We start from the raw sequence: 26,936 nt of genomic DNA, 5'->3' as shown, positions 1-26,936 counted from the left end.
CAATTATTTGTTCGATGTTATTCGAATATTAAATACCTGCATATTTGCAAATACCCAAATCGTATCCACCCCTAATTGCAAAGTAACATAATCTGCTAAAGAACAAATGCATTAAGACCGGTGAAGATCAAAGTAGCTATAAATAGTTCATTTCATAATTTTTTTTTAAGTAAAAAGCAAACAGCAAAATGTGATGTGGTTTGAAACTGGGGTTAGAACAGATAAGTTAAAATGAACAATTAAACCTCGATCATCTCCATGTGAAGAACATCAGGCAATCAACTCAAGTGAGGTAATTTCCAGTAGCAAATTTTTGCACTTCTTTCAACAAGTTATCGATTGGCTCGATGATCTCAGGCAGCTTGGAGCAATCCATTGTGCCTCAGCAAGGCCTCGGGCGAGGGTTCACGCCCGCGGAATTCAACAAACACCTGAACAGTTTCCAGCACAAAATCAGGCAATGCTAAGAACAGCTAATGTTAATGGTAAATGTAATGAATGTATCGCGCCATTCCCAACCTCGAGGGGAGTCTTTCCACCTCCAAGTGCAAGAACTGTTTCTCGGAATCTATTACCAGTTTCCTTTACGGCCTGTTTTTTAAGTGGAATATGTAAGAGAACTTTTAGCAGTGAGGATTTATAAAATAGATACAGGTGTGGAGAAAATAGAAATACCTTGTCATCTGTCAATCCAGCATCCTCAAATGCCGAAAAGGCATCGGCTGATAAAACCTCAGCCCACTGAACAGAAAGTCGATATATAAACACCATGCGAAATTCAGATTGAAAATGAATTTACAGCCGTAAGTCTAGAACATACTAGTCATAGTTTTACGATAAGATATCCAAAACATAAAATTATACCTTGTAGCTGTAGTATCCAGCTGCATATCCACCAGCAAAAATATGACTGAAACCACAGAGGAATCTATCCTCGGGAAGGGGAGCAATAATCTGTGTCCTTTCAGAAACCCTTCTGTCAACATCATAGATTGATTCGGAACCACCAGGGATGTACTTTGTGTGTAGCTCCAGATCAAGAGTTGCAAATTTAAGCTGCATTATTCATACATGGTAAAGGATGGTGATGTGAATCAATCTTCGATGTCCTTGTATGGGTAAAAGGATGATGAGATTAAATTCAAAAACTCATACATCCATGGAGGAGAGCTAAAGCAGCAGCATCAACATGAGACAAATTTGGCGGGGATCAAGGGTTATGGCTGACAAGAGAACTAACCTGTCGGAGACTTAGAGTGCCAGCGCGGAAAGTCCTAGCAGCAAGAAGCTTTTTGTATATATCATCAGGAATAGGCTCTCCAGTTTCGTAATGCTTACCAATACTCATCAAGGTATCTCTGGAAAAAAGGCAACCATGGAAATCACACCTCATCATAAGAAACGAGCATGATACAGATTGGTGAATCAAATAATGATTATAATAACTTAAAAAGCCAACTCCGATGCTTGTATTGAAAGAATTCTTGAGCTGTACAGATAGTTATTCTCTGGTTAATTACATTGTTAATGGATTAAAAAAAGTCAAGCCTACCTATGGTAGCACCAATTTTCCATGAACTGGGAAGGCAACTCCACAGCATCCCATTCTACGTTCCTTATCCCGGCAACCAAACCCTCATCCTGCTTTGTTAGCATGTGCTGAAGAGCATGGCCAAATTCATGGAAGACAGTCTCAACCTGCAGGGACCATGACCATCAAACATACATATACATGTATAGAGAAATTGGTATTTATTCACACTTTTCAAGAGATGTTGCTTTCCAAGCAGTCGGTTCATAAATCTGTCATCAGTTGCTAGAACTACAATCTCAATATCTAATCTAATAGGCTAATAAATTATAAGAGCCAAAGTTAAGTTATTATAGAAATCATGGCTTGCCTCACGAAATGTCATAAGGCTTGGCTTTTCGCCAACTGGTGGCATTTGGTTGCACACCATGTGGGCCACAGGCAACCGGGGAGAGGAACCATCTTGTGACATGACACGACTTCGACCAACTACTTCATCCATCCATGCTCCTCCTCGTTTTTCAGATGGACGAGAGTATGGATCAAAATAGAAATATGCAATTGGGTTACCAGAAGAATCGTTGACACGGTAAAACCGGACATCACTGTTCCAGACCTAAAAGATACCAAAATCTCTGTTAGTTACAAACCACTGCATGTCTTACTTAGATGATATATGTGTGTATATTTTTAGAGAGAGAGAATTACATACTGGAGCTAAGCCATCAGCTTGTTCAACAGTGACCCCAAATAATTTATGTGCAAGGCTGAAAAGTCCGTTCATAACTTTTGGCAATGAAAAATAAGGTCTCAACTCTTCCTGTTGAATTCGAACAAATCATAGGGATTATTTATCCAAAGAGAGAAGTTAAACAGGCAAGAAAGCATTACATCACAACCATAACCATGGATTTGTTCCAACAAAAAGGTCTAATCAGTACTGAAAAGTTCAGTTAAGTTTGCATCTCTATTTTAGTTATCTCTGAGAAGTATACAGAAGAGCTAGCACCCAAAATCAATTCTCGTTAAATTGGATGCTCAATGACTTTTTCCAATATAATCTTGCATGAAGGATAATCATTAAATCATAGGAACTAATTCATATATTTTAATGACCAAAACACTTAATAAGCTATCTTTACAATTGTGTCGAACATAACAATGCACAGCTGTATTTGGCTAGAACAAGATGCACTGAATAGTTCTTTCAAAATCACTTAAAATCTGTTAATGATATCCAACCATCGCACACATAGTTTTAAGAAGATAAGGACGACATAAACATGAAGCACAACTAACAAATATCACCAACCAAAAATCTGTAATTTTCAAAGGATGGGGAAGTGCGATCGACAGAGCCTGACCTCATTTATTTCATACTTTGATTCGCGTAATCTTTCACTCCAAAAGCTGATGTCCCAATGCATCAAGGAATCAGCTTCTGGAGCACCTTGATTCTTTGCAAAAAGTTTGAGATCTTGCATATCTGAATGGTTCATCAGAAACTGTGAATTTACAGCAATTTTTTATACAGAATCATAGAAACTACAAAACCAGTTTCTGAAACCAGGATACCTTGAACTGCAGGATCCCAGGAAGCACTGCGAAGTTTTTCAAGGAGCTCTTCTGCCTTCTCCACAGTTGCCATCTTAGTAGCCATGCTTACCTGATAACAGCCACAGACTTAGGTTTGTCCAGAAAGATACACGTGAATATTACAAGCCATACCTCCGCATAATTCTGATATCCAAGAAGCTTAGCCTTCTCCATCCTAAGCTTCAAAATTTGGTCAATAATGGGTGTATTGTCAAGATCCCCACTAGAAGCACGGGTTACATAGGCACGATAGACTTCCTCCCGCAGTGTCCTGTTTTTAGCATGCTGCATTACCGCCATAAAACTTGGGGCATCCAATGTGATTACCCAAGGTCCATTCTCTGCAGTTGCATTTTCATGTCCCTGTTGTTAAAAGTAGAAAAGAAAAGTAAAATTAGTACAGATAGTAAAGAGGCATGACGACCAACATCCGCAGCACAGAAAATCTAAAATAAGCACAAAAGTTAAACATCTAATGGAAGTACCTTGGACACTGCTGTTTGAGCAGCCAACCCAAGAGCTGAAGACGGTAAACCTTCGATTTCTTTCTTGTCTGTTATTAGTTTTTCAAATTTCTTTGTCGCGTCCAAAACATTCTCCTCAAACTTTTGAGATAGTTTTGCCAATTCCTAAATGTGAATTCGAAAGGAGAAAACCAGTTAGACACAAAGTTGTCACCATTAAAGAATCTCTATATAATGACTAATGAGTACAAAATTACGCAGCATAATCAAGAAGCTTTCAAAATTTAAAAAGGGATGGCAGTTGGCAGAGACTGAAATTCACAAGCTTCATCAAACCGCTTGATTATCTTTCGTATATCAGGATGTTTGACCATGATTCAAGAAAAGCATATTACTTGTTGCACATTATTTTTCAGTTTATCCATTGACGACAGCAGTCAATAGCATACGAGACTGAGCAACTTGATATGGATTGATAATCTAAATTTGGCCAAAGATAAACCTGCTCAATCTTGTTAAATTCCTCTCTTTTGTCATCCTCAAGAGCAATACCATTCAAAACAGCCTCCTTTATTTGAGCTGCAGATATAGAACACTAAAATAAACCTCCATCGTATGTATACGAATCAGTATAGATAAAAACTTCCATTAGTTTTTGTCAAAACATCTAAAATCAGTGTCTACCTTCAACGATCCGTTTACGAGCATCACTCAGGGCATTCCAATCTGGCGACTCTCTTATAGCTTTGAATGCATTATACATTGCCTTGCACTGACCTAATTTAAGCTCAAATGCCACTTTTTCTGGCTATCAAAAATAAAGAATAGAAGAATCAAGTGAAGCAAAGAGAGACAGCAGAAAACGAGTTAGCAGAACATGAAATTACCAAAGCCCTAGTTATTAACTACGCACCTGAACTTCTTCAATGGCAGAACGGAGATCAGCAGTATCTTTGACGGATTTGAGATGAGAAACAGCACCCCAAACAATCCCCAGCCTGTCCAATATCTTCTCCAGCGGCTCCACAAGTTTGGGCCACGTTGGCTCGACAGTTCTCTCCAATTGCTCCAGATCACTCTCCTACAATTCCACCAATCCATTAACCCGACTCCAAAGTTCCAATCGACAAAAAAAAAAAAAAAAAATACAGATAACAAAAACGTACTAATTGCTTGAGCAGCGCCCTGATGCCGGGGCGAACATGCTCAGCCTCGATCGCATCAAAAGGCGGGAAGTAGAAGTCCTTCAGTAGAGGATTGGTCCCAACGTCCGCCATCTCCGCAGCCTTGAAAGACAACGATCGGACGGCCGAGATCGGTCGTCTACGGACGACTGACTTGAGAGGAGCGCGGTGGCGTGAGTAGACGCGAGCGTGGAGGAGGCAGAGCGAGAAGGACGAAGACCAGAGAGGACAAGGGCGGGATTTGAGAGACGAGGAGTAGGTCAGAAAATGGGGCTTGCGAATCGAGGGTTTGATCAAACAGACGGGCTGGTATTGAACAGCGCGAGCGAGAGGAACCCGGGCCGCCATGGCTACAAATAAGAACAGCAAAGGGATAAGAATCCGAATAACTAGAATTTGGGTACAGAAACCGAATCGGGTGGGTCGGAAATATTCGGATCGGATCATCCATCCCCGGCTCTTCATCTTGTATTGTTGGTAATGAATTGAGAAGCATCACATGGTTATAAACTGTCTGCTGCCAATTGTTTCCAATTCAATTTCCCTAATTCAATTGTTTCTAATTAGATTACATTATAACATTATTGAAAAGACACAACTATTTAATAATTGCTTCTTGTAACGATCAGCATATTATGCCTACAAGGGTTTGGAGATAGGTAATAAATACATTTCCCTAATCTTGTTGTTTGTTCTTCGCGAAACAAGCTCCTCCCACACCTCGGCAACACAATGGTGGGGTCAATCACGTGAATCGGCTCATTACCAAATCCAGGTCCCAAATTCCTCTTAATTTTCAAATTCAAATTCAAATTCGAGAATCAAATTTGTCTACGATGTCAAAGCTCTCCAAAGTTCGACAAAATCAAACAGAAGATCAAATATCTTAAAGATCAAAGAAGCATCCAATTTCAAATGAAAAATTGAATCACACATAAAAAGAATAAAAAAAATTAAATGAAAAATAGGATCAACATAAATTAAATTAAATATAATTTGTACAAAATTTTGTATTTACAATATTAACACAATTTTTGTTTATAGATTTTTTGCCCGTCCAAAAGAAAAAGAAAATGGGTCTGCCCGAGAGGAAACCCCCTCAGCTCCGCTAAATTTGGCTTTGGATATTGTTTCCAATCAAATTAAATTTAACAACAAAGAAGGGAGTAAAAAAAAAACACTTTCCTCCCCTAATGTACAAGGATCAAAGTAACAGTAGAAAGCATTCCATAAGGAGGTACGATGACGTGGAGTTTGGACTTGTGACCTTGTGGTTATGGATTCAAATCCTCACTTATTTGCTTAGTGTGATTTGTCTTGTCAGACTTGATTTGTAAAGTATTAGATTCGATCCACATTGTAAGTGTAGCGACTGTGGATTGCCGCGTATTAGTATTAATAATAATAATAATAATAATAATGGAAAGCAAAACTTGTGAATTAAAAGGCAACTATTCTCTTAACTTGATGCAGTCCAATCACTTGATCATCATGCATTTTCAACGGGAACAGAACACATCCAACAAAGATATTGCAACATTAACTTCAAAGAAAATGATATTCATGGGTTTCATGTTCAAGAAAACCAGTAGTGAAGAGCACAAAGAAACAGCGATACCTTCCATTGCTGAGCCTTTCCGAGCTCAATAATGTCACCTGTTTTGCCCACTGCTAATTCGAAAACCAAAAAGAACCAACAAACAAACTCATTCTTCAGTTCAAGCAATACGTCGAACACTTGGTGGGCATTACCTTTCTCATGGCCATCGCCAATGCCAATTGTGTCTTCCATTTCTCTTATTCAATTCATCACTGAGCAAAGCAGAATCCATGCGCAGCGACAAACTCATTGAAAGGGAAACATCATGGGCCTTGTGGGCGAGGTTTTGAATGGTGGGGAAAACCCCGACAATAACTTCTGGCTCAAATTTGTCGACCTACACTACACTGGAATGATTGCATAAATTCTTCTGTTTATCCACTCCCAAATTGCATTACAGCTAGGGTTTATAAGATTCCATTGATTGGAGAGAAGGAGACAACCAATCATACAAAACACAGACCAATACAAACCACAGTAAACTCCAATCAAATTCATCGCCATAGCCAGATAAACAGATGCTCGGCCGAGGTAAGAAATAATTCAATCCATCCAGGTAATTAATTACCTGTCCTCTTTCTTGTACAGCAGAAGTTAGCATTTGGCTATGGCAGCCTTAAACCACCAGGAACTCTGCCGTGTCCATTGCTGCTAAATAGTACAGTACGAGAGGTGTCTCTGCCATTGCTAACCCCCTCCCCCACTCGAAGCTAATTTGTGTATTACAACAGTGACATGTTCTCACACAGTACCAACAAATTCACCAAACTAACACACTCAATTCACGTCGATTCGTACAGAATCCATTGCAAAATACATTCTGTAATATGTGAAGAAAAGAGATGAATGTGAATCTATTACTTACACTACAAATACATACATACATACATATATATATATTAGCATAAAATTGATTTATTCACATTTCTACACCAGTAGTAATTTATTCTCACCCTTTTTTGGTGGCATCCTATCCTCTTCTTCTTGCTTTCTTTCACTAAAAATGTGGAAATGGACAAAAATAAATAAATATATAAAGATTCTTTCTTGAATTAGTGTCGCTTGAAGGATCTGTTCAGATAAAATGAACCGCTGCTGTAGCTTCATAATATTTGGATACTTGTTTTTGGAAAAAGAATTTTTTCTTTTCAAAAAAGGAAACGCCTTTAAACAATTTTAAATTTTATTGTTTTGCCTAAAAAAAAATCTTACTTGCTATAGTAAATCTCAATTATTATAATAATAATAATAATCAGTGTTGTTATTAAAGTAGATTATGTAATCTGCACAGTATTATTTCTATTTAAAAAATAGATATCTTATAAATATTATATACTTACTTTGATTTATATCGTACTTATCCGCGCTGGCGAAAATAAAATGCAGGCCCACATAAATAACCCAATAATAAAAATAATAAATTAATAGTAATTAATAATGATGATAATATAAAGCATTTATCTCACGCTCTCCACACATTGGATGCCTTTTGGCTTTGCCCTTTTCAACGTTTCACTGACCGCTGCAATCTATAAAGTGCGCCTCTTCCGCTAACAACCGCCGCGAATCCAGTCGAGAAATTGGAACAGAATGGGCGGAGATACTGCTTGCCGGCGGCCGTCGTACCTATCGGGATGCATGTCTCCGTCGTGCGTACCGGTGCACGAGGAGTACGCGCGCATCCACATCGCCGGCGGAAACGATAAGAGTCGCAACAGGAACAGGAGACTGCGGAAACTCCTCCGGAGGATTGTGAACGAAGGGAAGTGCATCTACGGAACGGCGCCGAAACCGCTCACTTTCCAGTACGATGCGGTGAGTTACTCTCAGAACTTCGACGACGGTTGCCACAGAGACGATGAATATGCGCGGTCTCAACAGGCGTTTCAGGATTGTCGGTGGCGACAGCGCTCTGTACATAATTGAATAATCTTTTACAGCTTTTTTTTTTTTTGGTATGAAACTCCGGATCGCTTTTCAGATCCGTCGGATATTTGAAGAATTCGAGTATATATGTGATTTCCTTCTGGATTATATTCCTCTTCCTCTCTCTCTCTCTCTCTCTCACACACACACACACAACTTAAAAAATGCTTTGCCATGGATGGATCTCCTTCTCCAAATTCCTTCACTAATTTTATTTAATACTCTGCATCTTGATCCTAAGATTTCCGCATAAATTTTGCAGTATATTTGCAGGAACAATAGGACTTATCTGCATTTCATCTTCCTTTCATTCCATGCTTGGATTTCTGTAAATTCCTTTGCAGTTTTACAGTACTTTTCTCTCCCCTTCTATAGTGTGAAATGCTGGTATTAAACCACTTCCAAGTTGCTGCAAATCATCTGTTCATTCATTCTGATATGCGTAATCTTTTAATCATATGAGATTTTCCTCTGCGTAGATCTATCAGGAAAGCAAGATTGAAATACTTTTTCTGCGATTCGTTAGATAAATTAAATGAATCTGATTGTCTGGATTGGATTCTTGTTTTTGGTACAAATTGGTTCAAAGAAGGAATATACAGTAGTCGCAGGGTGGGTGTTGTTACTAGTCGCAATAATTTCTTGCAAGCTAGGGTGACCTGGTCTAGTTTTTATGAATTAAATTTCCCAAGAAACTGATTCCAAGGCTACTCAAAATTATTGCTAAATTATTTATATCGTTTTTGGACAGGTTGTAAGGGTGTCGACGTGTTTTGCTTTTTGATATACCCCCTAAGTTTTGAATATATAAAATGTCTTTTTTTAAAAAAGTAAAAAATAAAAAATAAAATTATTTCAGTCTATTTTATATATATTTTAAAAAAATATTTATAATATATAAATTTTTAAAATTTAAACTAATTATTTAATTATTTTAATTTATAATTATTTGTATTATATTATAGTTACTTTTATTAATATATTTTTTAATTTCTTATTAATTATAACTATTTAATATTTTATTAGAGACTGAAGGAGTAATTTGAACTTTTTTTTTTTTTTAATAAATATAAATTTCTTTAAAATATATATATCAAGAAGTAAAAGCATAATGAGAAGAAAAGAAAAATTAAAAATCTAGAAGATATCTTATCTTTTTAAATTATCTATTAATGTTTAATCTAATACTCTCACCATCCCAGATATCCTGCAATATTTTTTTTTGGTATGTCCCAAACATCTTGCAATATTTCTAAAATTTAAAACTCTCACACTTTATCCCTTCGCAAGAAAAAAATAAAATATACATTTCTCTCTCCATCACCTTAATTTCTAAATTATCTATTTAATACTATCTACCTAAAAATTCGTGCCAAAAGTAAATGTTGCATCTTATTTGTGACGGAGGGAGTAATATTATCCTACTTAATACTATTCACCTAAAAACTCGTACCAAAAGTAAATATTGCATCTTATTTGAGGCGGAGGGAGTAATATTTTGACTACAATTTGCTTTCTCTACTTGTCTTTGCAAATTGTAGGTTGAAGCATTACTTTTATAATTTACATGCAATTAGGTTCGGAATAAATTTATTTCGAACACATTGTAACAATTATTGATTCTCACATTAAACATTATAATAATAAATTAAAAAAAATAATAATAATAAATAAAAAATGGAACAAGCAAGCTATTGTTGAGAGCTACAGGAAAACGATTGGTGCCTACTTGTAGAGTGGCACATAAGATGTCAATATATATATATATATATATATAAAATCATAAATTATATCTATTGTTTGAATTTTTATATATTTAAAAATAATAAATGGCTTATAAAATATTTATAAAAAATTGATAATTATAAATAAAATATCTAAAAAAGTTATAACAATAGTCAGTGGTTAAGTTTTTGAAATTTAATTTTAGTCAAAACAATTCATTCAATATTATTATGTATCAAAAGTTAAATCTATACTTTTTATATATTAACTTAAAAACTAAGATATAATACACTGTCACATTTATAACAATAATTTATATATATATATATATTTGTATTGTTGAAATCAAATTAGCAAATGTTGAATTCATTAATTCAGCATTTATTTCACTCTAAAAGAAAATTTTCTCCTAATTTTATTTTTTTAAATAATATTTTTTTTTAATATTCCCCGTTCGATTCTAAAGGTCAATTTATCTTTTGTGTTATCATAGTTAACATTAAATTTTTTTTATATATGTATAATATTTTGCGTATTTTTTGTCATTTTTTTTACTTTGTATTATATTTTCATATAATAATTAATATTCAAATTTTAACCAACAACAAATAAATGAGATCTTTAGTATTATATAATATAAAAAGTTTTTTTATTCAAAAAAGTATAATTAGTACAAAAATTAATAAATTGATTGTAGATATATCAAAATAATAAATTAATAGTAGAATTAATTAGTATTGATATTATAATATTATATATATAAATTTTTTTTTTAATATAGTATAAAAATAACGTTTAATTCAATATTTTTAAAAATCCATAAATAGTAAGAGTTGTAGCAAAACTCACAACCAAACACAATTATAAGGATTAGGTGAGTTTTATTTTAAATTTAATATTTTAAAAAATACTCTAAATAAAAAATAAAATATTGAACATAATATTTTAAATAAAATAAATATTAAATATTTGAAATAAAATAAAAATTATATGTACATAAATATTTATATAATATTTTTAAAAAAGTTGAAGCACATTTACAAGTGAAGGCACCTATGTAGCGACTTTAACTGGAATTGGGCCCACTAATTAATTCAACAACTGCATCTGCTTGCGAGCGTTAAATTTGTTACAAAACCCTAATTCAAGGTTCGCCATTGGATTTCGATTTCATCTTCCTAACATTGTTTTATCCTTCAAATCAACTCAATCTAGCTCGTTTGCTTTTCAACGAATTTCTCATGCACAAATCATATTCTGCCATTAGAGAGGTTCGGATCCAACCCCTAATGGACAGGAGAACATTAATTTTCAAAAGAATTAATATTATATATATATATTGTTTGTCTGTACAAATTACTTTGTGCCATAGTCTTCACCTCTGTTGTTGGTTGTTTGTTGATTGTCTTTGTTAAGGATAGGGAAAGAGTATGTAAACTAAATGCACTTGAATTTTTATATTCAAAAGCAGTTCAAAGACATGAAACCGTAAGAACTTTTCAAATGCACTTTAAACTTCAAGTAGCTACTGCAATTCCTTCTGCTTATTTATCTTCATTCCTGGTGAAAATCAATTAAATGTTATGTTTTTTTTTTTTTTAAAGGAGCATTTGTTTTTGCAGAAGAAAGCTCGGACCGCTGGTAATTCTCAATGATTCTCTTCTCTGTTTGTACGAATCAGAAATTATTATACCTTGCTCTTGCTTGAGTCTCGATATTCTGGGTTACAGGGTGGTGTAGTTGAAGCTGGATTGGTTGGTTGTGATCTGTACTAATTGTGAAATCGAATGGAAGAAATCCATGTCCATTTGTTGTACCGAAGTCCCTTGAGCCATAAACCTATTCCACACCGCTTAGTGCAGGTAAAGCCAAAGATTCCATATATGTTTTATCTAAGTAACCACTTTGCCGCAACGCCTTACATTACAATTCTATACATTTTAATTGCTCCATGAATTTGATTACCTTCTTAAAAAGCTCAATATTCTCGAGATGGATAAGATTTCCCTAAAAGAAGTCCAGACAAGTAATCTATAAGTTCATTGTGATGGTAATAGCTGACATTTCTTTGTTTATGTTTTGTTCTTGGATGCTCATTAGACATACCTTTCTATTCAGCTCTTGGATCTCGTCGGTTAATATCTGCTCCTGTGAAAACAAAACACCACAAATCCGTAGTTTAATGATGTTTTATGCACATTGATGTTCCATAAGAGCTATTCCAAGAACTAATTAGAAGCTCGTTCCATGGATAATATGGGACTATCTAACCTTTTTAACACGCATCCTTTGCAAACTCAATTCAAGTTGAGTTTCTAAACTGTGTAGATCAGTGATTGTCAGCCCATAGAGTTCTTCTCCCATCATTTTCCTGTCTTATATTGTATGTTAACTTGAATGCAAGACTAGAGACATGTTATTGTGTACGCATGCTTCAGAGTTCTAGAATTTAAGAAAAGCTTGTGTATACAGTCGGCACACTAGATTGTGATAATCAAGATTACTCTGCCATAACTTCCCTGGTATCAAGATGGAAAATACAGGAATTTTAAGTAGTACGTGGTATACTATATACATATATCATAATACAGACTAAATCATGAGTTATTCGCTTACCGGTGATCTTCTCTCAAATTCTGTAATTGTTGCCTTAGAGAAGCTGCTTCCTGTTGCCAAAACTAGAAAATACAAGTGAAAATGTCATGTAAGAAAATTGCAAAAGAACAACATATACATCACAAAAATACATAAAAACGAATTAATGCTTCCATAAATCTTTACGAAGTCAACTTATTCATCTACTCACAGATGCATAACTGTACGCATATTAGGATTTAAGATGATCTTATGCTCTTATACTTCATTGAGAATTTTATTTTTGTATTCCAAAATATTGTACCTTTAATGGAACTGTACTGTACACAACTTGATGGATTTTTCACAACTTCTCTACTTGTTGAGATCCACTTACATATGATGATGCAAGAACATGAGATTTAACAATAGCTAAAAACCTTTTAAGCCCAAATAAGGTGTAGCAATCGGAAATACAATTCTTCTAAATCACTTGAGTTTTTGGTTGAGTTTCTGGTGTGGTTGGGAATCATTAGCTAATATTAGTGAGAAATTATCTTTCTTTAGTTCTTATATGCTATATATATGTAATATATTTGTTTCATTGATTGGTACAAAGCATATACAACATATTAGGATGTTATGGAAATGATATGAAGCAACACCTAGTCGCATTGAAGTAATTGAGGAAAGATAAAATCAAAACTCATCTTTAGATCATTGAATACACACTATTACATGGATTATCTTATTATCTATGTTTAGATAGATGGTCTACTAAATTCACCTCATGTAATTATATTACAATGGTATCATAAACTGATTGTGATTGGTCATAGACACCTTTCTGAATAAGTAGAAAGAGGAGCTTGAATGAAAATAGTTTCTTTAGATAGGTTGTCTTGCTGCAACTGAATGTAGTTAGATAATCTCATACACAAAAGTAGTTGGACAAACCAAGCCATAGTATTACTAGAAGAACCTCACAAGTGGAGTAGTTATAAATGACAAGTTTATCGAGGGATTGAAAATAATGAACCTTAGCCTGATTTCTAGTCACCTGATTAAGTCCTCAACCACTTTTAGATTCACTAATGTTTCGTCATATTACTCAAGTTTACCTTAAGTTTAGGCGTTTACATTCTTTTTATAAATGCTTACACATGAAATTACAGCTTTGATATTCTACTTAGAAAATAGTTTGTAATGGAAATGTTCGGAAATAATTACCACATAAATATCTCAGACAATGTTATTGCCGATTAAATTACACCTGGAAAAAGATGGGTGACTATTGAAAACATCATGGATGCATGTTTGAAAGATTGGAACTAAACTGGAAGAATCAATAGTGTAACATTTTTAACAAAGGGTAGAATCATACCTTGCTTTCACATCCAGGATTAAGCATCTGGTGTTGTTCCTCCTTTACTTTAATGTAACGTTCAATAACTGATTTCATGCTGATATTCAAGAATGTATGGTAAGGAAGTTAATATTGCTGAAACTCTAGTCGTGAATATCAACAACACTGACTTGAAAAAACAAGACAGACAACATAAATATTCGGGTAAATAAGCTTAAAATAAAACATCCAACATCAGTTTATTCTTTAGTTTCTATAGTAAAAGTTTATCTATTAACGAAATCAATGTGTTTTTCAGATTTTATATTTGTTATAATCATCATAAATAAAATATTTTATATTTTGAATTTTAACTATCTAGAATATGATTTTTTTCATCATATGTATTACTCTCACACAACTTGTTTTTATTAATATCATATGTTTATGTGATCATGTTATTCCCAGTGATAATTGATCTAACCTACATCTTTACGGCTAAGTTAACTTTGGTAAGCTATGCTTCTTTGAGTGCTTTCTCATATTCAAAATTCATATCCTAGCAGACAATATATTCAATATGACAAAAAAAAAAAAAAAAAAAAAAAGAATAGGACACAAAACTAGTATTTAGGTATGTCTTTGCTATATATAATTATCAAAAAGATACCTGTGAACACATTAGAAGAATGGAGAAAGTGATGCTACGTATATGGCTTTCAAAATAATATTGAAGGTAAATAGCACTAATAAGAAATTAATCGCATTATTTAAGTATTGAAAAAAATATGCAAATCTAGAGAAATTAAATTGGAGCAAATAGATCTTTGGTAAATCCACTGCAGTCCCTTCACAGTGGAAAACCCATGCTAAATACTGCTTGTATCGAATGCATCATTCAACTGATTTTCTACAGATTTTTTGATATATTTATGTATTTTTTATCCATCATTAATGTGTTTTGAGCTTAATTTATTCTTAATTGCTCTTATATCCATTTTTCTCCATATGGCAATTTTAGGTGTCAAGATCAAAATATTGGTGAGACGACTCTGAATCCTCTAAGAATCTAAGACATAAAGCTGAGTTCATTTTTCACGTTTTGCATAGAAAAATATTTTAAATAAAAATAAATATTTAATTAAAAAACTATTATTTTGAGTTCAATTTTAGGAAGTATTTATGCCATAGTTAATTAAGATTAATTAATTATATATAATTATAGGTTTTAAGGACTGCTCTAGTTTAGTTTCTTCACATTGTTCTATAAAAGAATTCATTCAAAACATGGTACTATAATTCTTGAAGACTATATTCCACAGTGCTTTCCACTTACTGTCTGGAGAGTAAAGTTGGGTGGATTTGATATCAGAATACGATGACTAGCGGAAAAGATGAGAAGAAAAAGGGAGATTAAGGTATGTTTCTTTGTATCAATTTTTTTGAATTTTACTATTTGAACTTTGCATTTTTCGAAAAAAAAAATACAATTTTTTTATTATTTTTTATAATACATCAAATTAAATATTATTTTCCCAAAATCAACTAAAAGAAACACACCCTAAAAAACTTTAGAGAATCATAAACTATGCATACATACATAGGGATGTATCTATTCCTTAAGACACATAATACTGTCCCAACGTACGTACGATTGGAATACAAAGTACCATAAATTGAAAACATCTTGCTAGGGTTTTGTTGGATCTGTGTTAGTGCTGTTATCTGAACTAACTCTTTTTCTTCTTCTTCTTCTTGCATTTGAAGCATACAGAACTGTATTTTATCATGTACTAATAATACCTTCTAATTAACACAAACACACACACACACACACACAGAGATATACATATTATATATACATATATATATACAGAATAATTAGTACCTGGTGTTTGAGAATTCATAGAGCTTTCCAGTGCTGGAAAAGACCATTAATCCAACTTGTGCATCGCAGAGAATGGCGAGCTCTTTGGCCTTCTTCAACAGCCCACTTCTCCTCTTGGAAAACGTCACTTGTCTGCTAGTAGAGTTGTCGATTCTCTGGATCACAATCTTCCCCCTCCCCATCAAGATTTAGGGTTTCCTGTTCTTAATTGTTGGTCTTGTTCTTGTTCTTGTTGTGTTTCTTTGCAGGATTAATTAATCAAATTAACTTATGCATCAATGAAGCAGCAGCAAGGTAATTTGAAGAAGCTAATTAAGATCAAGAATTAAGTGCTTAATAAAAAGGCATACCTTTAGAAATGACTTAGTGTGAAATGATCCGATTTGAAGGCATAATTAATTTCACAGTCAAGACCCTTTTTTTTATAGAGAGAGGGAAAGGGAATTGTTTAATAGTAAGTGCATTAATTAAATACTTTTTCGGTCCGACCCACAGATGATTCATTTATTTTTTGTACTCCCCACAAAAGATAATTCATTTCAATTTTTATAACTTTATCGATCTTAAACATACTTAACAAATATAAATCAATTTTATTAAACTTCTAACGTCTTACAACCCACTCAAAATCCCTTTATTTCTATATCTCTCCTCAATTAACATATTTTTTTTATCTATATTTAAAACTTCTCATTTTTTATAAAACTAATTTATGGTAATAATAAATAAATAAAAATATAAAAAATTTTATTTGTATTATATAAAATTTTATTATCTATAAAAAATTGATATTTATATTGCATACATTTTTTTAGATATAATCTTAAAATTTTGTAAAATACCAATAACATTATTTATATAAAAAATAATAAACTAATATCATAATTTATTATTAATAATTTACTAATTTAAGCTACCTAAAAAATCGTGTTTAACTTAAAGGTTCTATCACTCGCGAGAGGGAGGGAGTACTATGTATAGTTTGGATTCCCATGAAATAATAATAATAATAATAATAATATAGAGCAAGACGCAAGGCGGGTTTGTTCTTTCTTCATTTCATATTTACTTTCTTGATTTGTTGGATAATATTATTATAACATTAATTCAAACTTAATTTCCCTTAAACCACTTATTATTTATTTATTGGTTTATTATTATTATTATTATTATTATTATTACTATTATTATTATTATTATTATTATTATTATTTCACTCTTAATGCATTACACATACTTTTGTGAATATTAAATCATAGTCACGAGACTAAAGTTATCAAAATGCACTGACGGGCGGACTATAGTGGGATGGGTTTAATTCTTTGATTTGATTTATGCATATTGTTGAATAATCTAATTTAATTTTTATAAAATTTTATATATTATACAAATAATAAGATTCAAAATCAGAATTGTCAAGATAAATGATGAGGTGAGTCAACCCACGAGTTTAAAAATGATATGGTCCAATTCAATAGATTAATTTATTTCGAGAGTTCTAGGTGTGATTTTTATTTAATTTTTTACTAAAAAAAATATATATTTTTATAAAATATCATATTAAATATTAAAAAAATTTAATACAAAAGAAACACACTGGAATAATTGCGACCAGTAAACATTCGTCATGTGGTATGATTTATCCAAAATAAGAAACTTCATTAAACCTCAAAAACTTACAAATGAAGCAATATAAAAACTTTTGACGTGTTTGTTATGTAAATAATTTAAAGTAATATTTTTTTTAATGTAAAATATAAAAAAATTATATAAATAATATAAAAATAATAAATATATATAATGAGTGATACTATGTTGTAGTAGTGGGTCCACTGTTGGCATCGATGGATGTGTTAAATAATTTACAAGTAGGCATTATCAATAAAATAAAAATTATTAAATAGTGAGATATAATGATTGTTTGGGGAAATGTTGTCCATTTGCTATTGGACAATGGTGAAGAAGGGCACGTGAAGGCAATTGGAGAGAATCTTTGTTGTCTACATCTCAAGGCGTCATGAGACACGTGTCAATCATCAGCCAATGATGATACGATGCGATTAATACTCCAAAACTTGTCCTTTTAGGGTGTGTTTGTTTGGAGGATTGAATTTAAATCCAATTTTTTTTTCTCCAAAGTATCAAATTAAATACCTATTTTTTATTTTTTATATTATACTAAAAATTAAATTTACATCCAAAATATCACATCAACACCTATTTATATCACTTTATACAACTATTCAAATTCAAAATTTTTACCATTTAAATCTCAATCCAAAATCGAAACTCCCAAACAAACACACCCTAATTAATTAATACCTTTACCTGTTTAAAATATTATTTAAAAAAATAAAATATGGATATAAATTTAAAAATACATAAAATATTATTATTATTATTATTATTTTATACTAAAATTTATGTTATTATATATTTAATCAAATAAAATAAATACTCATATTACTTAATCACAAAATTATACTCTCTCAATCCAGGTAGAAAGTATACATATTTTTATTTTGGGACGTTCAATTAGAAAGTAAACATTTCATTAAATAACTTATTTTTTTTCACAAATACCCATATTTTATTAATTACTTTTATACAAAAAAGCAAGAGCAAAAATATCATTACACTACTTTTAACTACTCATTATAATTAATATACTATTATTTCTTAAACACCGCGCCAAAAGTAATTGTATACTTTATGTGTAGGACGGAGGGAGTATAATTTATTAAAATAATCTTATAAATTATAATACTCTCTATGTCTCATATCTATATATTCGTTTATATTTTGCACGGAGTTTTAAAAATATTAGTAGTATATTGGGATATAGTAAAAATAAAAGAGAAATGACTAACTTAACATTATTAATATTGTGTGATATAAAAGTAATGACATTTTTGTAATATATTGTAAATTGTAAGGGTATTTAGATTATCTCCAACCCACTGCATGTACCAAAAATGAGGGGAGGGGCTCCGACCCACCCCCAAATCACCCCCATTTTTGCAGGAATCCATAGTGTTACTCCAAAATGGAGTAACACTGTTGCTCCACTCCATTTTTGGAGTGGAGATTTTTTGGTGTTTTTTATATTTTTGGTATTTTTTTGTATATTGTGTAATTTTAATTTTTTAGTATATGATATATAATTTTATATTTTAAAAAGTTGTATGTAATTTTATTTTTTTTGAAAAATAATGTATAATTTTATTTTTTAAAAGTGATATAATTTTAGTTTTTGAAAAGTAATATATAATTTTATTTTTTATATTGATATATAATTTTACTGTTTGAAAAGTGATATAATTTTTATTTTTTAAAAATTGATATGTAATTTTATTTTTTAAATTAACGTGTAATTATTATGATCATATTTGTCTTGATAGCATTTAATTATTTATTTAAAATTATTTTATTTGTACTAGTTATTAATTATAAATGTTAATTTTTATATATGTAATTTTTAAATAATTTATAAATTATATGTGTATGGATCTAATATAAAAATAAATTAAAGTTAGGGTGTAATTTATAGATATGAAAAGTTATATAAAATAATATAAAAGAGGAATATATAGGGAATATACTTTTTAGAGTAAAAAATTAAAGTTTATGGTTGGAGTAAAATTACTGTAGATCAACTCCATTTTTACTGTAGCAACTGCAAAAATGGAGTGGAGGGTTGGAGATGGCCTTATAATGTTAAGTAGATAGTACAGTTACTAAAAAAAAAAAATATATATATATATACTTTGTTACGAGACGGACAAAAATGAAAAAATAGATACTCCCTCCGTCCCAGAAGAGACGTCTTGTTGGGAGTTAACACGAAAATTAAGGAATAATAGTATTTAATTGAAAGTGAACATAAAGTAGAATGTAAAAGACTAAAATGCCCTTAGTTTTTGAAAGATTTTAAAAAGTAGGTTAGAGTAATAATTAGAAGTAATTTGGAAACGTATGAATAATTTTGTTATAAAGTGGAGACCACAGCTACTAAATAAGAAAACAAGAAAACTCTTTTGGGACGGAGGGAATATAATCTTTCAAAATAAACCACTCTTATTGTTTTGGTAGTTTTTTTTTTTTTTCAAACTATAAAGTTCAAGCCTTTTTGTTTTTTGTTTTTATTTATTTTTTTAATGAATTAATCAAAATAAATGGCTCTTATTGTTTTGTTTTGTTTTGTTTTTTTTTTTCAAAGTATAAAGTTCAAGCCTTTTTTTATTATTATTTTTTAATGAATTAATCAATCGAATTCGAGCTTAGCACAATAAAAATTTTAGTTGAATTTGAAGGGTAAATAGGGTATTCGACTTGATTCGAATATTTATTTAGAACTATACAATATATAATATTCATGTATAACTTTTCACATGCATAATGGTGTGTTATGCAGTGTTGCCAATTCAGTAAAGTGAAAAAGGAGATTAAAGATTGTTGTACAATTACTTTAATTTAATTTAAATAATTCGATTATATTCCCTCTGGGCTTTGTACCTTCGAACAGGACATAAAAGCTGAAAAGATTCATACTTAGACAAAAACAAATCCAACTTGTTATTTTTTTAATTATGAGCAATCATATATATTTAAATTTTGTTTTATTGATCGAGTACTAAAACATGATGTTATATAATTCAATAAACATAATTTATTATATCGTTCAATATATATTATATATTCAACTTTAAACTAGTTATGTAACATTGTACTAGTGCACTATCATATATATATATATATATATGTATGGAATTCAATATATATATATATTACTTTCTCCGTTCCAGATATCGTGTCTGCTACACTGTAGACACGGTATTCTAAGAGGGGTATAATTAGTAGATAATTAAGAATGTATTAGTGAAAATAATTATCTTATAATATAAATAATTATCCTATAATATAAATAATTATAAATTAAAATTAAGATAACTAATTAGTTTAATTAAAATTTAAAAAAAATTAAATTAAAAAATTTAAAATGAGATTAAAGTGTGTAATTATTTTTCAAAAAAGGAAAGTGACATGGTACGTGGGACGGACATAAACAGCAACGTGGACATAATATCTGGAACGGAGAGAGTATTTAATAGTAAAGTTATAAAAATTATGCGTTTAATTTTCAATAAATTATTAATAATTTGAAACCTAATTCCGTGGATGCTTAATTGGATTTTAAATCAATCTTAGCATCAGATCCAAAGCCACACTATAATAATAAAGTAAAAAAGAATTTTAATTTATGGGTATATATATATATATATATATGATATTATCAATGGATTTATAGTGATAATGAGCACGTATATATTCGATGTTTGAATATGAAATTGAAATTCTCTATTCAATCATAAGAATATGTACATATTTATAGTGATATATAAGCCGTCTAAATAAGACAAAAATCATACGAATCTCTTAAATAAGATAACTACCATAAATTGTTAACTTTCAAGACAATTATTTTTGTGCTTAGGTAAAAGGTTAAAGATATATACTTGTGATTATTAATTCAACATGAGCTGTCAATAATTAATCACACACAAAAATTAAATTAAATTTGATTTGATTTAATTCAATTTCTTTTGTTCAGATATGAATATATATAAAATATGATTTATTATAAAAATAAATATATTTCTATCACAGGCAAAAGTATTCAACCTACTATTAAAAAAACACTAATAATAAAAATAATTAAGTAATCAAAAGTTATTGAATGATTTACACATTGTGGGTTTTCTTTATATTGTTGAAATAGTTATATTGAAATTATTAAAATTATATTAATGTAGAAAAGATTGATTCGTAAAGTCATAGTATATTAATTTAGAATGAAGAATATGAATAAGGGTGAATAAGATATATGAATATAAAATAATTGATTATATTTGTTTGTAAATTTTTCTTATTCATATAAATTTTCTTTTCAAACATATTCAAATTTAAACTTTTTTATTTTTTATTATATTATACTAAAAATAATTTTTATACTCAAAATATCTTATTAAATGAAACAAGTATTTCAATTTAAAATTATATTATTCAAAATTCAATCTCAAAACACAAACTCTATAAACAAATTAGTTTTTGTTTTTAGATAAATATATCTTTTTACGTTAGATATTAAAATTGTATCGATAATATAAAAATATTATTTTATATATAGTTCTTTAACTTTTTGTAAGTGAATATATTCTATATATTGTATTATTATATATGTATATTATATTTAATAATATTTATAAAAAATTGTATCATCTAAAAAAAATATTAAGTGAACACATTCAATTTTTTTATTTTTTTTAATGAAAAATTCTCTTTAACTCAGAGGTTCATCCAAACTCTATATATAAGTAAATCTTGCATTGATTTGATTTGATTATCAAATCTTTGAAAGTCAATCCAATTTACATATAGGAAGATAAAAATGATTTAGTAAAACTTTAATTAGTTAATTAGCTACATAACTAAGTATTTATAACTTATTTGACTTCAATTATTTAAATATCATACGCTATTTTAATAAATATTTGCATGGTTTCTTTTATAATTATAATTCAAATAATAATTAATATATAAACACATGTATATTAAACTATATTAACGGGTGTTTACTGTGTTTGATTTTGATTTTGTGATTTGTGTTTTTCACTCAAATAGTTGTTCGGTTTTTTTTTTTTTTTGAAAAAATAATATATTTTCATAGAAAATTGTAATGCATAGTAAAATTTTTTCAGAGTGCGGTCAAATATTTGCATGCCCAAAGATATCCAACAATCGAACTTATCGAATTTTTATGTAAAATATATAAATTGTTCTCATATCATATTAACATAGTGAAAATCTTAATTAAATGTAAAATATGCGAAACAAATTTATTGACTCAATTCAACTATAAATAATCTAATTTGGGGAATATTAATCCAGATCCCGTTAACACTATTTCATAAATAAATTGTAGAAAAATACTAATTATGTGAATTCAACAATCTCGAGTTCACATATAACATAAAATTGAATAAACCTCGCTACTTTTGACAATCAAATATTATATTCTTAGCTTGTATAAGTCCGACGTTAGTTCTTTGATTTCAAATTTGGTCTTTTTTTGTAGTCCGTAAAAAATGATCTGGTGGTGTGTGATGGACTCATGATCGTAACGTTATTTTGATCGCACAATCGGATGTTCAATCTAAATCTTTGATATATTTTTCAAATAGATTTAGTATTTTGATACATTAACGTATATCATTTTGTATACATCAACCAAACTTTACTTTCACAAAACCCTAGCATCATTCTCAATAAAAATTTATTATTTTTTTAATAATATATAAAAAATCAAAAAGATAAATATTTCAATAATAGTTTTATGAATTTCAATAATGTTTTCATAATTTTTAATAACAAATAAAAATTTTTAAAAAAATTCTAAATGCTAAAATAACACAACTTATGTTTTCTAACAGTAAATAAAATGAAAAGGAAAAACCCGACTCAATATAATTTAATATATAAAAGTCTATTTTTTTTAGCAATTAAAATAGGAGTTGACATTATACTTCTATCTTTTTCCATATCAACTATTTCTCTAATTTTTTAAAAAAATATGACTTATTTGTATTATCATATTTCTATCTATTTTTTAAATAAACAAATATGTTTATATACCTTAAAAGTTTTTCTATCATTTTAAAATAATTATATATAAGCAAAATCATATTCATAGTAAAAACCAAATTAAATTTTATTTTAAATTAAATATATAAACATTATAATTCAACTTACAAGAAAACAATATTTACTAAAAAACAAATTTGAACTTTCAATTGGTACAAGCAATCACACCCTAGGGTTATAGAATAGTACAATATTTATATAATATGAATCAACATATGTTATGTATGTCATCTACTAAATATTAGATTATTTGATTAATATATGTAAGGGATTGAATCAAGTAGGTGTAGAAATATGAGCATGGATCAGTAGTTGATCTGATCATACTGATTTGATTGGATCAAAATATACTGTAGGGGTGATCAATATATATTTATATGTATCTTAACATATTTATAATACAATATATATATTATATTATAATTCAGTATATGTTATCTTATAACACAACATATGTTGGAATATGTATAAAAATATATTAAAAAATTAGCTATTATATCTATATATATATTTATGTGTGTATATAACACAAATGGATGGCCACTTGATCCCAAAACAAAGTAAACAAGAAATTGATTGATGAGGGCCAACCCTATAAGTAGCCTCAATTGATTGGATCTTAATTAAGAACAGTCCTTTGCATCCACCAAAGAAATGGAAAATGACATTCCTCTTTGCTCAAAACTAATCATGGCTAAGGCTTACGGATTATAGTTCAAGTGGTTGAGCACTCTCTCGGCATTCCTTATGGTACGTGAGTGTGTGGGTGAAAAAAAAAACCATTGTGAAATTGTACAAATTTTCGAATAGTTCTATAATATATATATATATATACCCTTCATGCATTTATACTTTTTGAAATGAATTAAGTAGCCTTGGTATGATCTTGGGGCTAAAGGATTTCTTCAGCCATGATCGCCATGGATTTGATTTTCCCCGGCCTCCCGACATCCTCATCTCCGGCTTCTGGTAAAGCACAAAGTTCCGGCATTCGGAGCAAGATCCTATCGTCTCCCATGGCTCCAATGCTGCAATAAAAAAAAAAAAAAAAAAAACCCTTAAAAATCGATGTATGGAAAGACACTATTTTGATCGAAAATGTCGTAATTATTTTAGAAATATAGGAAACTCCTTATCTCCTCAAGATGTATGTTGTCTACTTTTGACGGATACTTCGATAAATATTATATTTTAATGATAATTAATAGTAGTTTTTATATATAAAAGAATATATATCCCCCTCTTGATATATATATATTAATATAATAATATTTATGTAAATAAATATAAATTTGAAAATCTTTATAATTAATTTTTAAGTTCATGTTAATTAAAAAATAAAATATATATTTTATATTTGAATGATCGGAAACAACAAATTATGAGTACCTTTCGAATAAATGGATCGATAAACTATTACAATAATTTATGTTGTGTTTAAACTATTACAATAATAAAAATAGTAAAAATAGATATTTAACATGAACGTAAAATAGTTACTATTAGATACAATATTTATATTAATTAAAAATATAATATTGTATTAAAAATACACCATTGAGAACAAACATGCATGGTCAAATTTTTTAGGACTAACAATAAATATGTACGTGTGTTGATTGATACCAATACCGTCGAATGCCGCGGTGGCCGGGTAGAGAAAGAAGCTGTCGAAATTATTGGAGTCGAGAACCGGGAGCCTCTCCTCACGCGAATAAATTTTGAGAGCCATCTCGATCACTCTTCTAGAAGTATCGTCGCCATGGACGACAAACCTAATCGGTCCGGCGCTCCCAGAAACAGTGATGCTTATCAAGAACCTGTAGGCTTTATTACAGCAACTCCTTTTGATGTTTGTCCGGACACTTTTTGCCTTCACGCTCATCATTTTCATCTCAATCGCGTTTCTAATATACATACATTCAATATATATATATATATATAGAGAGAGAGAGAGAGAGAGAGAGAGAGAGAGATTCAAGTTAATTATGTAGGTCATATATTGAGTTTAATGTGAAGATGAATTAGGGTATACGTGTAATAAGCAGACTAGGTAAGCATTAACTAAACTTGCTTGTGGTTAATTAATTGCTTAAGTATTGACTTGGGGGATTTGTTTGGTATATTTGCGGAATTCAATATGTAAATGCGTCCATACAAAACATTAGGCATCACATGAACCATAAGTTCACAAAACAAGAAGATTTATATTTCGGGTTGGACTTGTGACCGTGAAGTCATGGGTTCAAACCCCCGACGTCTCAGGTCACCTGTCATACATGGTTCGCATAATGTAGCTTTTTCGTTGAGCCTGATTTGCAGGGTATTAGGTTCGGCCGGGGGTTTACCCAGTGCGCACTTTCGAGTAGCGGTTGTAGGTTCCTACGTTATCAAAAAAAAAAAAAAAAAGATTTATATTTATATAAATCCGTAAGAGATGACCTGGTGGTGTGAGAATGAATACATGATCATGAGGTTATGGGTTCAAACTCTGATTCCTCGATCTTGCCGATGACATATATTGATCCGGTGAATTGACAAGTTTACCATTTGAAGTCCATCCTAATTCAAAGTACCATTTCAAAATATTTATTTCCTATTTTTTTTAAAAAAATAATCATATATTAATATCAAATATCCTTAATTTTAATTTAAATTACAAACATAATATTATACATATAATTACTTTATATGTAAAGTCAAAGGACAAAAATGTCAAAAACTCTTACACACTTCTATTAACCAATAAAATACTAATACTATTTTTTAATCTCCTACAAAAACTCCAAAAGATCCCATTGAATTAAAATGAAAGAAGTATGAAAATAGTTGTTTGACATTTTAAATAAAAAATATATATATATATTAGCTTGTGAACAGAAGAAAAGAGTATAACATATTGTATTTGGAGTCCTTTGATTTTGACTGACCCAATGGATGATGTTGGTTAACAGTTTTCTTTTCTTTTTTTTTTTTTTTTTTTTTTATCTCTCTCAACGAACCCAAATTGATTTATGTTAGTTACGTAAGTTTCAATCTTTTTCGACAAACTCCAGTTAATTTATATTGCACTTTTGGGGTTTAACTAAATGGGATATTGAGATATTTGATTTGTGGTATATATTATTTCGTTATATCTATTTGATTATATTGTTATTGTTTAAGTATTTTTAGTATGTACGATTGTTTATATATAATTCTTGATTTCATTGTTAATAATATAAAATTTTGAAATTCTACATAAAGTAACGAAATAAATTCTTCTATTAGTAAATAAATTTCTTCTTTGATTATTTGGATGAGATTTTAATTTTAGTCTAAAGAAACATTATTGCCATTCAATCCAACCATTAAGAGGCACTACAAAAAAAAAAAAAAAAATTATTATTTTTGTAACAAAAT

The 26,936-nt window shown here is 30.0% G+C and overlaps 3 protein-coding genes and 1 long non-coding RNA gene across 5 annotated transcripts; 1 reads left to right on the top strand and 3 right to left on the bottom strand.

The window, feature by feature from the left end:
* Positions 1 to 133: 133 nt before the first annotated feature.
* Positions 134 to 5,184, bottom strand: LOC127248611 (probable cytosolic oligopeptidase A). The gene is made up of 16 exons (XM_051271048.1): positions 4,758 to 5,184; positions 4,505 to 4,672; positions 4,276 to 4,399; positions 4,094 to 4,170; positions 3,613 to 3,756; positions 3,260 to 3,490; positions 3,107 to 3,197; positions 2,896 to 3,017; positions 2,244 to 2,351; positions 1,902 to 2,147; positions 1,553 to 1,698; positions 1,241 to 1,358; positions 865 to 1,056; positions 676 to 741; positions 520 to 591; positions 134 to 431 (listed from the first exon to the last, which is right to left on the bottom strand). Exons 1-16 carry the CDS (start codon positions 5,121 to 5,123, stop codon positions 354 to 356), a joined length of 2,349 nt encoding a protein of 782 aa, XP_051127005.1. The 5' UTR covers positions 5,124 to 5,184; the 3' UTR covers positions 134 to 353.
* Positions 5,185 to 11,381: 6,197 nt separating this feature from the next.
* LOC127248740 (MADS-box transcription factor 23-like) lies at positions 11,382 to 16,263 on the bottom strand. Its single transcript, XM_051271253.1, has 9 exons — positions 16,184 to 16,263; positions 15,834 to 16,073; positions 13,985 to 14,063; positions 12,643 to 12,704; positions 12,298 to 12,397; positions 12,133 to 12,174; positions 11,992 to 12,033; positions 11,720 to 11,865; positions 11,382 to 11,586 (listed from the first exon to the last, which is right to left on the bottom strand). The coding sequence occupies exons 2-9, from the start codon at positions 16,013 to 16,015 to the stop codon at positions 11,571 to 11,573; spliced, it is 669 nt and encodes a 222-aa protein (XP_051127210.1). The 5' UTR covers positions 16,016 to 16,073; positions 16,184 to 16,263; the 3' UTR covers positions 11,382 to 11,570.
* LOC127248741 (uncharacterized) lies at positions 11,619 to 16,005 on the top strand. The gene is made up of 4 exons (XR_007838138.1): positions 11,619 to 11,667; positions 11,757 to 11,888; positions 15,268 to 15,363; positions 15,903 to 16,005. It is a non-coding gene; the product is annotated as an uncharacterized LOC127248741 (long non-coding RNA).
* A 7,774-nt stretch (positions 16,264 to 24,037) lies between the features above and the next one.
* LOC127248825 (uncharacterized) lies at positions 24,038 to 25,423 on the bottom strand. 2 transcript variants are annotated; one of them, XM_051271366.1, is made up of 2 exons: positions 25,161 to 25,423; positions 24,038 to 24,562 (listed from the first exon to the last, which is right to left on the bottom strand). In XM_051271366.1, exons 1-2 carry the CDS (start codon positions 25,420 to 25,422, stop codon positions 24,381 to 24,383), a joined length of 444 nt encoding a protein of 147 aa, XP_051127323.1. In that variant the 5' UTR covers position 25,423; the 3' UTR covers positions 24,038 to 24,380. The 2 variants fall into 2 exon arrangements, with proteins under 2 accessions (XP_051127323.1, XP_051127324.1); XM_051271367.1 differs by having other exon boundaries at positions 25,167 to 25,423.
* Positions 25,424 to 26,936: the final 1,513 nt, after the last annotated feature.

The sequence above is a fragment of the Andrographis paniculata genome, unplaced genomic scaffold (assembly GCF_009805555.1).
Source record: "Andrographis paniculata isolate CXL003 unplaced genomic scaffold, ASM980555v1 Contig34END, whole genome shotgun sequence".
NCBI classification, from domain to species: Eukaryota; Viridiplantae; Streptophyta; class Magnoliopsida; order Lamiales; family Acanthaceae; genus Andrographis; species Andrographis paniculata.
Note: the sequence above shows the minus strand (reverse complement) of the source record. Positions and strands in the feature narration are given on the sequence as shown.

What these genes read in the sequence shown, in the direction of transcription:
- LOC127248611 (XM_051271048.1), bottom strand. Translation starts at nt 5,123, where the DNA reads ATGGCGGCCCGGGTTCCTCTCGCTCGCGCTGTTCAATACCAGCCCGTC. An exon ending in GGGCGCTGCTCAAGCAATTA is followed by an intron (nt 4,673 to 4,757) that starts GTACGTTTTTGT and finishes GTGGAATTGTAG; the next exon opens with GAGAGTGATCTGGAGCAATT. An exon ending in GATATCAGAATTATGCGGAG is followed by an intron (nt 3,198 to 3,259) that starts GTATGGCTTGTA and finishes GGCTGTTATCAG; the next exon opens with GTAAGCATGGCTACTAAGAT.
- LOC127248740 (XM_051271253.1), bottom strand. Translation starts at nt 16,015, where the DNA reads ATGGGGAGGGGGAAGATTGTGATCCAGAGAATCGACAACTCTACTAGC. An exon ending in ATCCTGGATGTGAAAGCAAG is followed by an intron (nt 12,705 to 13,984) that starts GTATGATTCTAC and finishes TGTATTTTCTAG; the next exon opens with TTTTGGCAACAGGAAGCAGC. An exon ending in ATATTGAGCTTTTTAAGAAG is followed by an intron (nt 11,866 to 11,991) that starts GTAATCAAATTC and finishes GGTGTGGAATAG; the next exon opens with GTTTATGGCTCAAGGGACTT.
- LOC127248825 (XM_051271366.1), bottom strand. Translation starts at nt 25,422, where the DNA reads ATGATGAGCGTGAAGGCAAAAAGTGTCCGGACAAACATCAAAAGGAGT. An exon ending in CGCGGCATTCGACGGTATTG is followed by an intron (nt 24,563 to 25,160) that starts GTATCAATCAAC and finishes TTTTTATTGCAG; the next exon opens with CATTGGAGCCATGGGAGACG.